The sequence below is a fragment of the Acomys russatus genome, chromosome 29 (genome assembly GCF_903995435.1).
Source record: "Acomys russatus chromosome 29, mAcoRus1.1, whole genome shotgun sequence".
Taxonomy (NCBI): domain Eukaryota; kingdom Metazoa; phylum Chordata; class Mammalia; order Rodentia; family Muridae; genus Acomys; species Acomys russatus.
Genome location: NC_067165.1, coordinates 6339104 through 6353193, shown reverse-complemented (window position 1 = coordinate 6353193; position 14090 = coordinate 6339104). Strand labels below are relative to the sequence as shown.

General features: G+C 54.9%; 1 protein-coding gene across 6 annotated transcripts in view; it reads right to left on the bottom strand.

Moving 5' to 3' along the window:
• Positions 1-13565, bottom strand: part of Lrp8 (LDL receptor related protein 8) — a 70805-nt gene extending 57240 nt beyond the window's left edge. For all 6 annotated transcript variants that reach the window (XM_051171496.1, XM_051171497.1, XM_051171498.1 and 3 more), the window contains exons 1-2: positions 13436-13565; positions 12605-12724 (exon numbers count right to left, since the gene is read on the bottom strand). In XM_051171496.1, coding sequence (XP_051027453.1) covers positions 12605-12724; positions 13436-13547 — 232 coding nt within the window. In that variant the 5' untranslated portion in view covers positions 13548-13565. The remainder of the gene's footprint in view (positions 1-12604; positions 12725-13435) is intronic.
• Positions 13566-14090: the final 525 nt, after the last annotated feature.

The following is a 14090-nucleotide window of genomic DNA, read 5'->3' as shown; positions in this document are numbered from 1 at the left end:
CAGGTAAAGTAGGCTTGGACTGCGTGGGAGAGAAGGTAGAGCTTTTCGCTTGGGAATGGACTGGGAATACAGTCCTCGGGTTTGGGGCACTAGATGGAGACCGGAGGCTTCAGAGGAGACAGGTGCATGCTAAGCTATGTCTTGCTCTGAATGTCAGCCGAGGAGACTGACATCCCTAAGGGCAGGCAAGAAGGAAGACACACTTGCCCCTTTCAGAGTGCCCAGAAGACAGACCACAGGGGCATATTACCATGAAGTCTGGGAGAGTGAGGCAAATGGGGGGGGGGGGGAGCGGGGCAGGGCATGGACTTGACAGGTCACAGGCAGGGGGAGGGATCTCGGGGACCACAACAGGTGATGGCACAGGGAACGGAGAGTTCCAGCCTGAGTCCCCCTACCTCCACTCATGTGCTGTGCCAAGGCCATCGCAGACCTAGGCACTGCTGCCTAGGAAGCTCTCTGTAGGATGCCACCTTTGCCTCTGGGCACAGCACATCTGCCCTCAGGAAGTCAGTCCTGTTAGAGGGAGGCAGCGCCTGAGAATGCAGTCTGTAGGCCCCACCCTGAGGTCAGAGAGATGGAGACCCTCAGGGGGAAGAGCGTCCCTACACTGGGGCCATGGCAGGGTAGAGAGGAAGGGATTAGGGGAGGCTTGAGTGAGGTCTCTGTAAGCGAGGGCTCCTAAATTAGCTGGAACCAGAAGGCAGGCAGGCAGGACTGATTGAAAACAGAGAGAGCAGTGGACAGTCAGTGGGTTCCCTGTCCTACCAGGTGCTAGGCCCTGCCTCTGCCTGCTGAAAGATTCCTGTATGTGCTAGCCAGAAGCCGATTCCCTACTCAAGGGCCAAAGCTTGCTCACATGGTGCCTTGGGGCTTTCACGGAGACATCTCCGTAAGGTCAGGCATAGAGGTGACTGTCACACTCCAATCGCAGGCCTATCTCCTCTCTGAAGGGCCCAGTGTCCTTCCCTTCCTGGGCACACTGTGGTGCAGGGTCAGACATGTAACCTCACCTGAACACCACCCACTATGGGTCCCTGAGGTTCTGCGCTCATTTCTTAACAAGGATCCTGGAAGGACTCAATCTAATTAAACTGGGCCAGTAAGTTCCAGCCTGGGGACACAGGAATGAGGGGTACTAAAAAAAATCTTTCTAGGGGCCAGGTGCAGTGATGCACGCCTGTAATCCCAGCACTCAGGAGGCAGAGGCCGTCAGATCTCATGTGAGTTCGAAGCCAGCCTGGTCTACAAAGCGAGCCCAGGACAGCCAAGGCTACACAGAGAAACCCTGTCTTGGAAAAAACAAAACACGAAAAAAGAAAATCTGAGGGCTCTCTGGCTCTTCACACCCCACTCAACAGTATGGTACAGGAGGCCATCTCTCAGGGACAGGTTGAAGACAGGTCTAGAAGATGTCAAGGATTGTTCCTGTTGTTTCTGTTTCTACAATGGATCCCACTGTCACCTGGAGATAGTTTGTGGTGGTGCCACTTATGATGGCTAGAGTATTCGGAGAAGTCAGGTACCTTGCCCAGACTCATTCAGCTACAAAATGTTGAGAGTTGGATTTGGCCTCACTGAAGGCCTGAGGAGGATTTTCACAGCTGTGCTCCCAAGCGACCATGAGCTAGGCTGGGATTGCTAGTTAGGCCTGGAAAGGAACTGGAGCTAAAGTTCAAATGCTGCCCACAGTGGCTCAAATACTGGACCATGAAACCCTCCCCAGGGAAGATCACAGCTTTACCCAGGCCCTGCCGGAAGTCACCACAAAGTGCAGCTTCCTGGGTCTTAGGGTGGGACTGAGATCCTGGGGTTGTGGAGCTGGCAACATAGTACAGTTCTCCAACAGCAACAAGAGTTCAGGCCTGGGTTTCCAGGAAGAGGGAGAAAGAGCTCAGCACAGAACTGTAGGGGCAGGAAAGACCCTTGCTCCGGGGAGAGGGAAGGAAAAGAAGAAAGTGCTGATCACAAACCACATGACTGCGCTCCACACTGTGTGACCACCAACCAATGGTATGGACTCATGGGACCACACTGCTTCTGGTGCTTTCCGTGAGCTAGGAATTATTTAATCCCTATACTAGACAGTCTGGGGTTCAAGGGCCTCACCCAGGGCTGGGGCTGGTACTAGCTGACACTGTACAAACCACAAGGGCACCAGGACCAGTTTGCTCAGCCCCTACCAGGGAAGAAGACAGGTGAGGCAGGCAGCAGAAGGAGACAAAAAGCCTTTCACAGGGCCCTAATCGCAAGTCTGCTCACCCCAGGCAGATCAGCAAGAGTAAACAGGCATGAAAAGCTCCAAGCAGAGGTGGAGGAGATGGCTCAGTGGGGAAGAGGCTTCCTGTGCAAGCACCAAGACCCAGTTGAAACCCAAACCCCAAGTAAAAGCTGCCAAGGAAGCCCAGCATGAAACCTGTAACCCCAGCATTAGGGGGCGGAGCCAGGCAGTCCAGGAGCTTGTGAGCCAGCCAGCTTAACCCTGAGCCCTCAGGTTCAGCGAGAGGCCAGTCTCATGGAAAGAAGAGCAGTAGAGGAAGACAAGCAATAGCAACCTCTGGACTCTGTAAGAACACACACACACACACACACACACACACACACACACACCCATATACATACATACACCACACCCAGACATACACACACATATACCACACACACACACACACACACACACACACACCACACACACCACACATATAAACACACCCACATACATCATATACCACACTCACACATACACAACACACACACACACACACACACACACACACACAGGGTTAAATATGCTTTCCTGTCTTTGTGTTCAGTTCAGACCATGTCCGCTTAGGTTTAGGGCAGGGCCCTTACGGTCCATAGGGTTGGCTCTCACAGCTCCCCCTTCTGTCCATGGTCTGAGCCTCCTGAAGCTCCTTGGAGACCCCCCCATGGAGCTGACCATGGTCAGTTCCAGCTTCTATGAACACCCTGAATTTCAGGGGGGAAACAACAGAATCCTAGAGGATTTGGGATGAATAGGGCCTAAAGGTGCCCCACTTCCAAAAAGTAGAGACCCCCCCCAAAAAAGGTTCAAGAACCTGCCAAACAGTCATGTGGCAAGATGGGCCTGCAGCCTGGTCCCCAGCTGTTGGTAACTACCTCAGTCCTCAGGGAGAAGCCAGATAGCACATCCCAGGCTGTGGCCAGGGTGCAGAGGCACAGGACAGGCTAGGACAGAGACCCTAGGAACAGCACCCTTTCAGTTACAAATAAACCCCAGCCACAATAGCCTGGAGGAGGACTTTCGCTTGGTTTGGGCTACCTTGGCAGGGGTAGGAAGAAGAGTGTCACCTTGGTTTGTCCAGAACGGTCACTTTCCCTCCTGGTAACACTTGCTCTCAAGCATACATTGTGTGCACAGCCAAAAGAAGGGACTTTCTTTTTTTAAATTGAAATTTTTTTCATATACTCTATTTTGATATATTCTTTCCCCACCCCCAATCCCTCCCAGATCCTCCCCACCTCCCTACTTACCCCACACCACATTTTTCCCCCCACACCACATTCTTTCTCTCTCTAAAACAGACAATAAAAAACCTGGACTTAAGGGTGATGGGCAGCAGATGGCAGATCAAGGTCTGGGAAGTGGGGATGGAGGAGAGCTGGCTTGAATGTCCTTGGAACCCAGCCATCAGGAAAGCCCACGCTGCCCGCAGCTACTCAGCCAGGCGGCTTAACCTAGGCCTGGTGGGACCTTCCTGCCTCTCATCAGCTGCCATGTCCCTGATGTCACCCTGGACTCACTGTGAACCAAGGGTGAGCCAGTTCCCGGGGCCACCTAGAAGCAGCTGCCCCGGGCCCCACTGCAGTCAGGATGGGGATGGCAGCTGAGGCACTACTGCAGCCTGGTCACCTTCTTCCCGCCCTCGGAGCAGCTGACCTACATCTCTCCTGTGCTCTCTCGGTAGCACCCTTGGCAGAGGACAGTGGCCGACAGTGCTCTTTCCATATGCAGGGATCCTGTGCTCAGGAAGGGGCTAGGAGTGTTTGTCTACAGGTCTTCACCCGCCACGCTGTGGCAGTGGCAGGTGTTTCAGCATGGCCTGAGGGGCTGCTGAGCATCACTTCTTTCTCCCCACTACCGCTGTACTCTCATGCAGCCTGGCCAGGAGCTTAAGCAAACAGAAGGGAATGTGGTCTGAGAAGCCTGGAACCTGAGACTGTGTTCTGGATCCTAAACTGCTCAGCAGCTCTCTCTATATAGCTCAGGGTAGTCTCCCTTCCCCCAGGCTAGCTCCAGCCCTAAGCTCAGGCCCCAGGCAGGAGTCTGAAACTTGGAAGACCCTGCAGTGCAGACCTGGCAAGGACCAACAGGTGGAGGGAGAAAGCCACTTGCCCAAGACACGCAGAGAGTTTGGAACAGACACAAATCACGGAAAGCTAAAAGGGAGATGGGTTTTACAATGTATTAGAACAAATGAAGCAATAGTTGGGTTCTATTGTGGGTTTTTTGGTGAATAAGTGTCCTTCGGGCAGAACATAGTTGCCCTTTATCCCTGCTCTGGGTGGCCCAGATATGGCTACTTTGTCTGTGTCACGGGGTTGGGACAAGGTGGCCCTATGCTTAGGGGACAGAAGGTCCTTTGGGCTGGCTGGACACCTGGGTCAGTAGGGCATGTAGGGGTGTTGCTGAGGTGGGAAGGGACGGGGCAATGATAAAAATGCACAGGCTAGCCACGTCCTTCCTAGGGCATCGTCACCTTCTGGTGTCTGTTTGAGCTTCATGTATTTTGTTTCGTTTGTTTTTAGTTAGGCTCTAGCTATAAAGACCAGGCTGGCCTAGAATTCACGGGTCTTCTTGCCTCAGCCTCCCATGTGCTGGGGTTACAGACACCTCTCTCCATAGGAGAACATGTCACCACATGTCACCCGCCAGCCCTTTAAAACAGTGTGCATCTATGTTACTGGCACGGGAAGCTACGTATGATATGAGGAGAAAATGATCTGAATAACGGGACCTCATCTTTAAAAAAAATTACTTTCATGTAATCAGAAAAAAAAGCTATTTCTGTGAGGTAAAATAAATGCATGGATAAACAGAGTCAACCAAAGTTTTAGCTCCGGAATTACCAGTACCTGAGTGAGTACTGTGAGGCTCCTCAGCCTGAAACTGTCTTCAGGGCAGTGGGGCTTACTCACTGCCAGTGTCTGCCTCCCACGTGCAATGTCTGTGGGGGGGGGGGGGCCTTGAGGTGTGACAAGCTGGTGGCAGGAAACTGACAGAATAACAAGGATGAAGTTCCTTCTAGAACCTCAAGGCCAGTGTCCAGGGTAGAGTGGGGCCACAGGACCACTCCCATGGATTTGGCGGATGCAGTTTCCCAGGAAGGCTTTCACCTGTGTGTCCTGCCATGTTCTAGAAGGCTCTAGAACGGGCCGGAGAAATGGCTCAGCAATTAAGAGCATGTGTTACCCTTGCAAAGGACCCAGCGCCCACATGGTGGCTCACAACCATCTATAACTCCAATTCCAAGGGATATGATGCCCCCTTCTGACCCCTGAAGACACCAGGCACACATATGGTGTACACACATATATGCAGGCAAAAATTTATACACAGGAAGTAAATAAATCCAGAAGGTTGTAGATGAAGGCAGTCAGGAGTCATGGGAACTGGGTAGATGGTGTTGGGTGAGTTGATCATCTGATAGGACCCCAGAGTCTATACCCCCAAGGAGTTGGTACTGAGCAGGGTTTCCCTAAGGCCCTCAGCTCTTCCTGGGCCATTCCAACCCCAGGGTGGGTGACATAGCAGCTTGTAGCCAGAGAGAGAGCTTAGGGGCTGATGATTAAAATATCTGCTACCAGTGGTCCTTCCTGGAGGATGGTCAAGGGCATCTCGGGGGCTAGTATTTCTCAGGAGGGACCAGCGCACCCCATGACAGGGCCTGGTAGCGATGCCTAGAATGCTTGGAAAAGTATCTGTGGCACACCTATGGGTCCGACACACTGTTGTGACTGGGGTGTGTGTGAACTGATCTCTTCTTTTTAGCTGCCAACAGTCGCTACAGCCAGAAGCAAGTCCCACCCCTGACCAGGTGACTTAGGGCAAGTGACTTTGACTCTTGGCCTTTTCTTCGATGACATGCAATCACACAATGCCAGGCCTTGCCTAGAAATCTTGTGTAAGTTAAGATCCTGCAGAGAGCACACTCAGGAAGCCACAGACACACAACAATCACTTTATCCAAAGATCTGGGGTGTGGCAGGCATGTGTCTGCCCCTTGGCCAGTGAACAGAGAGGTGTGGCAGATGGCTGTGAAAGAGTGGGAGGGAGCATATCTGTTGTTCTTCGCCCGAGTTCCGCTAGGGAGCTGAGCACCCTGCTTCTGAGAATTGGGCCCTGATGCTGCCAGGCGTCCAGAAGCCAGAAGGCAGAGTGTAGGTGAAGCAGTGACAAAGGGTTGACACTCCCTTCTTCCCATCATCAGAACATTAGGGTCTTCCTTTCTGAATGGCACAGCTAACAGAAGCCCATGAGGCTAGGAGAGGGGGCCCTGTGTTGCACCTCCATGGGGTCTCCGAGAAGGCCTCCTCCCAGACCCACTCCCCAGGCCAGAAGCGAAGCGTGTACCCTAGGGAGACACTGCTGAGCAATGTACCCTTTGACTCCATCAGGATGGACAGAGCTGAGAGAAGCTGGTTTGTGTCTGTAATCGTAGTACTCAGGAGGCTGAGGCAGGAGGATAGTTGTGAATTCATGGTCAGCCAGTCTACAGAGTGAGACCACGTCTCAAGGGGGAAAATATGAAGAAGAAGAAGGAGGAGGAGGAGGAGAAGATGAAGGAGAAGGAGGAGGAGAAGAAGAAGATGAAGAAGAAGAAGAAGAAGAAGAAGAAGAAGAAGAAGAAGAAGAAGAAGAAGAAGAAGAAGAAGAAGAAGAAGAAGAAAAAGAAGAAGACAACTAGAAGGGGGAAGGAAAGGGAAGAAGGAGCTACGGCTTTAGACATCAGGGCTCCAATCCGGAAGCACCAGGCCCCATGCAGCACACAAGCCATGCCATTTCGCTGTGGGCTCCTGTTTCCTCTTTAAAATGGGGATAAGAAGAAAACAGATGAGAAGTGCTGAAGAAAACAAGCTGCCCAACACTGCCACAGGCCTTGAGCTAGTAGCCAGATTCTGTTGGTGAAAATCTCCAGAGAGGAAGGTGTCTATTCCGGAGTCCCTGGTGCTCAACACAAGGCCAGCACAATGAGGAAGAGCCTGAGGCTAAAGAGGGGACAGGGTGAGGAAAGGTACCCTGAGAGAGTTGGCACCTAGGCCACACCTTCAGAGACCCTGCTGGCACCCAGCCTGACTTCCTGAATTAGGAGGGCCTTGGGGACAGCACCATTCACTCTGGACCAGGAGAATGCCGCCTGGCTACACCCTGAAGGGGTGCTTGCTCTACTAGCCCTCTGGGTCCCTCGGCTTCACCTGCTGCCTCATTCTCCAAGGAAGAAAGCTGTCATGTCAGCAGCCTGCAGGCTGTGGGCGAGGAGGAAGCCACAGCCACGGGGCCAGCTGTAGCCTCAGAAACTTAGGGGACTCTGACCCAGGAGGCCCTATGGAAGGCCCAAGGGAGAGCCTTCAACAGCACCCCCAAGTCCTGCTGGAACAGCCCAGCAGCATAGCCTGGACCTACATCAAGGCAAGCTTGGGGCCTGTTGGAGTGCCACAGTGATAGCCGACACAGCTGGAAGAGAAGACAGAAGCAGGAGGCTAATCACTCAGGACCTGCTCTTCCCAGACCCACATTACGTTCAGAGACCAGCCTTGTCTGTTAGAGTCACCCCTTCCCCAGCCCCGCCCTAGGCACTTTCTGCCACCATCTCAGAGCCACCTCCACAGCAGCACTTGCCTGAAGCCACACCCTCGGCTGGAGCCTTTAGAAACTTGGAGCAGGGTTTGGGCAGCCCACTCCAGTAGCAGCCTCCAAGGTGCTCACCACAGCCATTCATCAGCCCTGCATCTCTGGGAAGGAGGAACTATTGTCACCAGGGCCATTCAGCCAGGAGAGGACAGCTCTGGGGTTTCTGATCCAGGGCTACACAGAGTTGGGATTTCAGCACTGTCCCCGAAGTCCCTTATCTAAGCCCGAGGAGGAGAGAGTGGTGACCCCTTCTCTGACCTGTCTAAGTCTCCAACAGTGGTTCTCAACCTCCCTAATGCTGCGACCCTCTAATACAGTTCCTCATGTAGTGGTGGCCCCCAACCACAAAATTATTTCGTTGCTATTTCATAACTGTAATTCTGTTACTGCTATGAATCATAATGCAAATCTCTGACATGTAGACTATCTGCTATGTGGCCTTCAATGGGGTCCCAACCCACAGGCTGAGACACACTGGAAAACCGTGGAACACGTGAGAGGAGGGTCCTAGGAAAGCAAGCAGAACACACAAAGGGCCACAGGGGAGAAACAAAGGGAAGGTGACCAAGACGTGATGGTGACCAGGCTCACAGGAGGATGCAGGAAGAGGCTGGAAGGCAGTGGGCACAGGGCCCGACAAGGAAGGCCAACAAAGAGACCACTGTGCTAGCTTCATTCTCAGGGTGCTGAGAGGCTGAACAGCTTGGTCAGACGAGGAAGCCAAGGTTCAGAGAAGAACAGCTTTGGCAGTGACGTCATCGATCCGAAAGGGGAATAAAGTGGGGCCTGGTGTCCCGGCTGTACCCTGCAGGCCAGATGTGGGCTACATTACAAGCCAGGGCCGGTGGCCAAGCTGTCATCATTCATAAGGCCACCACCAAGCAAGCTCTGGAATTTCTGTAGCCTGGCCTGAACCAACTAACTAGTGGGCCTGAAACCTGGGAGGCCGAGCTGTAACTGCTCTTCCCTGAATGCGATGGACAGATGGTGGTGGCAGCTAGCTAAGGCAAGGGAGGGACAGGTGAGCACGAAAAGGCTGCTCCCTGACCCAGTCTCCCACAGAGCAGTCCAGCATTCCAAGAGCTGGGGCAATCGGCCTCACAGATCATCTCAGGATGAGAAAGGGAGGCGTGGGGAGATCTGCACAGGCCCCATCGTTGCATGCCTGAATGCACACACCAAAGCAATTTCCCTTAAACACAACTGTCCCTTACCCCTCTGAGCCGCTACAAGGTGGGAACGGCTCAGGCCTCACAGGGTCAACCATCTTATAGATGGAGGAGCACCAGGCCTGGCCAGAGTCGAATGCTGCGCAAGGGTAAATAGGTGTTGTGTCTAATGGCCCAGGAGCAAAGGCCTGGCCAGAGACCAGACTCCCCACCTCTGCTCCCAGACACCAGGAAGCAACAGGAAACCCAGTCCTACATGAGTTCACAGACTGGAGTCCCACCCGACTTCCCCTGGCTGGAACCCTAGGGCGTCAGACCCTTCCTCCGCTTTGAAGTCATCTTGGGAACCGAAGCTCCTGTAAGCTTCCTTTCCCTAGCCCACCAGCTGTGAGGCAAAAGCCCTCCCTGCAGATAAGGGTCAAGACTTAGAAGACCTCCGTGTGAGTTGCAGAGACAAGGACAAGCGACATGACTTAAGTGTCAGGTCATCACTCTGAGCACAGGTGGCCTCCGGAACATGGTGTCTGTGCCACCTTTTATGTGTTTGTTTGTTGAGACCGGGTCGCACTATGTACCATTTGCTGGACTAGACAGAACTTACTATGTAGACCAGGCTGGCCTCAAACCTACAGAACTTCACCTGCCTCTGTCTCCCAAGGGCTGGGATTAAAGGTATGTGCCACCATGACCCGCCCTGTGCCCCTATTTTAAGAAGACACGTCTTCTAGGAATCAGCTCAGCAGTAGCCTCCTTCTACAGGAAGCCCGTCACAGCCTCCTCAATGCAAAAGCTCCCTTCTTGCCTTTAGTCCCCTCCCTGGTACTCTGGGCTACATCAAACACTTAAAGATTCATCATGCCTACATTGACTTTCTTTCTTTCTTTCTTTCTTTTTTTTAAACCAATTACAAGCACTTCCCTTGCCCTGTTTTGCAGCCTAGAAGGGTACAGAGGCTGAGCAACCAGGCCCCTTGTGCACAGGGCAGAGAGGGAGGGATCAGGGGTGGAGTGATTCTGGGCAGGTGGCATGGAATGGCAGATTCTCAGTGTGTGCATGTGTGTGTGTACACGCACACGCTGGTACCACAGAGGCCACAAGAGGGCATCAGATCAGATCTCCTGGATTTGGTGTTACAGGCAGTTATGGGATACAGGACAGGGATGTAGATAATAGGAATTGAACTCTGGTCCTCTGCAAGAGCACTAAGTATCTTAACTGGCGAGTGATTTCTCCAGCTCTGTGGGGTAGTATATCTAAATACCGTCCCCCCAGCCCCCTTCTTGCCTGACCCATGAGATAACTTCCTATGTTCTAGTGTAGAGGAGAGACAGGTTTCCTGGGGGGCATCCAGTAGAGTCAAGCCGTGTGCAGCCAACATCTACTGCTACTAGAAGCCACTACACTTTCCACCTCACACCACTAGTGCCATGGATGTCTGCCCACTGAGTGCCTAGGACTCCACCTCACCCATCTCAAACCAAAGCGGTTTCCAGACTGCCTGAGCGCTCTCCTAGTCCAGTCTCAGATGACCAGCCACCACTGCCCATCATGCCCACATCCTTCTGTAGAGTAACAGGGCCTCATGTCCACACCACACTCCTTGCCACATCCATTTATGGCCTGAGCTAACAGGTAGCTGGAGAGCAAGGCCACCCTGTGCTGTGTGACCTTGGACAAGCCACCTCATCTCTCTGAGCCAGTATCTCTAGCTATAAAACAAGATGACAAGAAAAGCATCACAGCCACACTCACAAGACTAGTGCTTTAAAGGGCCAAGGGGTAAGATATGAGGTTTTGCCAGGCGTGGTGACGCACGCCTTTAATCTCAGCACTCAGGAGGCAGAGGCAGGCGGATCGCTGTGAGTTCGAGGCCAGCCTGGTCTACAGAGTGAGTCCAGGACAGCCAGGGTGACACAGAGAAAACCCCACCTCAGAAAACAAAACAAAACAAGAACAACAAAAAGATATGAGGTTTCTATTTCTGTATCCAGCCCTCTGTGTGCCCCTTTAAGAAAACCAGAACAAGGCCCAGGCATGAGATCCCTTCTAATATTTTACCCAACCACCGGCATACCCTAAGATAAGGATTAGGCTAAGAACTCTGGTAGAAGATGCTTAAGTTCAGGCTTCTATTTAGCAACTCAGTAGCCATGGAGCAAGTAACTCAAGCCCAGAGCCCGCTTTTCGTCTGTAACATAAACCACGGTGAAGAGTGTTAGCATCCCATGGGCTGCAGCTACAGCTCAAATGAGAAACCGAGGCAGTCAGGTTCAGTATGCCCAAGAGCCTGCTCTAGCCTAGTACGGAGTGAAATGTCAGGCTGACTGGCAAACAGTCAACAGAACTCACCAACGTCCGGCTGGGCCGGTGAAGGCATTTACTGTCAAGCTGGAAGATGTTGAGTCGAGGCAGGGCACCCACAAAGTAGGAGAGAACCGACTATCACAAATCGTACTCTTATCTTCACATGCATGCTTTTCACATGCACCCCGCCCCCCAAAAATGTTAATCAAGGACTTAACAGACTGCTTCCGAGTGGGAGTGCCTTCAGCCTACCCTTCCTGAGGGCTTGGCATGTGCCCGCCTGGGGCTCTCCCTGTTCTGACTCTGTGCTCCCACGCTGCGGGGCTTGGCCTGATCATGTATGCCCAACACCGGCAGGCAGTGCAAGCAAGCCTCCTATAATGACTACTGAAAGGCCTCCAGGGTACATGTGGCTAGAAAAGTCTAGGTTCTTGGTACCAGGAAGTCCATTCCGTTCATCGAGCTCTCAGTTACAAGCCCACAGCCACCTGAACACCGGCCCGTGCAAGAGAAACTTCCATTAGTTACTCAGGATGTACAGAGTCCACGCTTAGCAAAGGCAGCCGTTGCTTCAGTTGTTTCCAGGAAACACACTCTTCTTCCTGAGCCCCTCCTCGCTGTCGGCCCCATGACTCATACCCAGGCTGGGCTGACTGAAGGAGAACGCTGTCTCAAGGGTGACTCGACAGAACGACAGCGGGCTGTGACCAGGATCTGTGCCTACCACGTGGAGGATGCGCGCAGGGGTGCGGCCTGGGCGGGCCAGGGCAGGGCCTAGAGCCCGGCGCACTGTGCAGTACACAGCATACCGCCGGCCCCACGATTGGCCGCTCCGGCCACGGGCCTGTGGGGTGGTACTTGCACAGCCAATCAGGGGCCCCGGGGAGCCCATTCATTCATAAAACCGAGCCGAGTAGGAGCCCCTCGCGGCCCGCGCTGCGTGGAACTTTGAAATGTGCATGCCCAGTGGGGTCCAGGTTGGGGTTCCGATCCCTAGAGGTTAGAGGTGTGCGGAGATTGCCGCGTCCCCGCCCACAGTCTTGGGCCAACAGCGCTGGGCTCCACCCTAACTAAGCAAGACACGCCTGCCACCCAGCTCCCGCCGACAGCTAAGAGCTACCCAGACAGGAACAAGGCCGCCAGCTTGGGGCAGGTGGCCCCTTGACGGATGCAGCCACGTGCGCAGCGAAGCATGGCGCCCCCCACACTTCCCCCTCCCCTGACCACCCGGACTCACGGCAGTCGTCCTCGTCGCTGTTGTCCGAGCAGTCGTTGTCCTCATCGCATCTCCATACGGAGGGGATGCAGCGCTCATTCCGACACCGAAACTGGTCCTCTTCGCACTCCTTGACTGGCCCTGCAGGGGGTGGGGGTTGTGAGCTGGGTCACTGCACTGGCGCTCGCTCCCTACGGCGCACCTCTGGTTGCCAAGAAGTCCAGCAGATATAGGAAAGGGAGAGATACCGGTAAGCCCCCGGGTTTCAAGCACCTTAATTGGGAGCGAGCACAGGATGCCACGGATTTCTTCTCTGCAGGACCCACCAATGGCACCGCGAGACCGGATACAAGCTTACGGCCCGTGGCTATACCTTGTTTTCAGACACATAGCCCAAGTCAGGTCTACGCAGACTCAGCCTGCTGGGAGCTCCGCACACTGGCGACACACGCACTGGGAGCACAGCTCAGCTCCCCTCGCTACCTGTCACTCTCCTCGGCCCGCAGGGGTCCCCGGAAACGCATTGTCAAGAAAGGCTGTGCGGCTTCGCTCATCATCGCCGCGAAGCGTGCGTGTCAAATAAACCAACCTCTTGCCCGAGATCCTGAACGACTACCCCCCGCAAAGTTCAACGGCCAGGGACCGTTCCCTTCAACACCCATCCCCCTCCAAGAGGGTGCCCGGAGCCCCGGCAGAGCTCCGGTAACGGATGCGGAGAGCGGGTGTCCAAGGCAAATCCAAGGAGCCGGGGGCTCCGGAGCCTTTCTCGCGGGGCCTCGCCGCACAGCGCCCCCTCCCCACGGCCGCGCTTTGTTGGCGGCTCCGAGCCGGCCCGGGAAGCGTTGTACGCACCTTGGCCGCCGGGCAGCGGATCCGTAGCGGAGAGATGCTGGAGCTGCAGCAGCAGCAGCAGCAGCATCAACAGCGCCAGCGGCCGGAGCGCGCCCCGCTCTGGGCGGCCCATGGCGGGCCCGGGGCTCCGGCCGCCGCGCCCCGAGACCCCCGCGCTGCCGCCGCGCTTCAGCCCGCCAAGTCTTTGCCGCGGCGCCGGGGCTGCCGCTGCCGCCGCCGCCGCCACCACCACCGCTGCCGCCCGCCCCGGCTCCCCGGCTGCATTTCAAGCAGGTTCGGTGACGCTCGGCGGCGGGGCGGGCTCAGGCTGGGCGCGCGGCCCCGGCCCTGGGCGGCCGCCGCCGGCGCGCGCGCTCCCTCCTGCCGCCGCCTCCGCCCTACGCTCCTCCAGCCGCCGCCTCTTCTCCTCCCCCTCCTGTCCTTGGTCCCCTCCTCTCTCGGAGCGAGCCAAACGACCCTGTTCTATGTGCGCTCTGGTACTGGGCGCAGCAAGACACAGTGACGAGCCCGGCTAGGCTCTGGTCGCCTGGTTTCCCCGCGGAGGTGGCAAGCAGATGAGAGAAAGAGGGATATAGGGGAGAGCCGGGGCAGGGGGAAGGCTACGTTCCAGACTCACAAGCCGGTATAAGGAACGTGCGGAGCGCGGGAAGGCTGA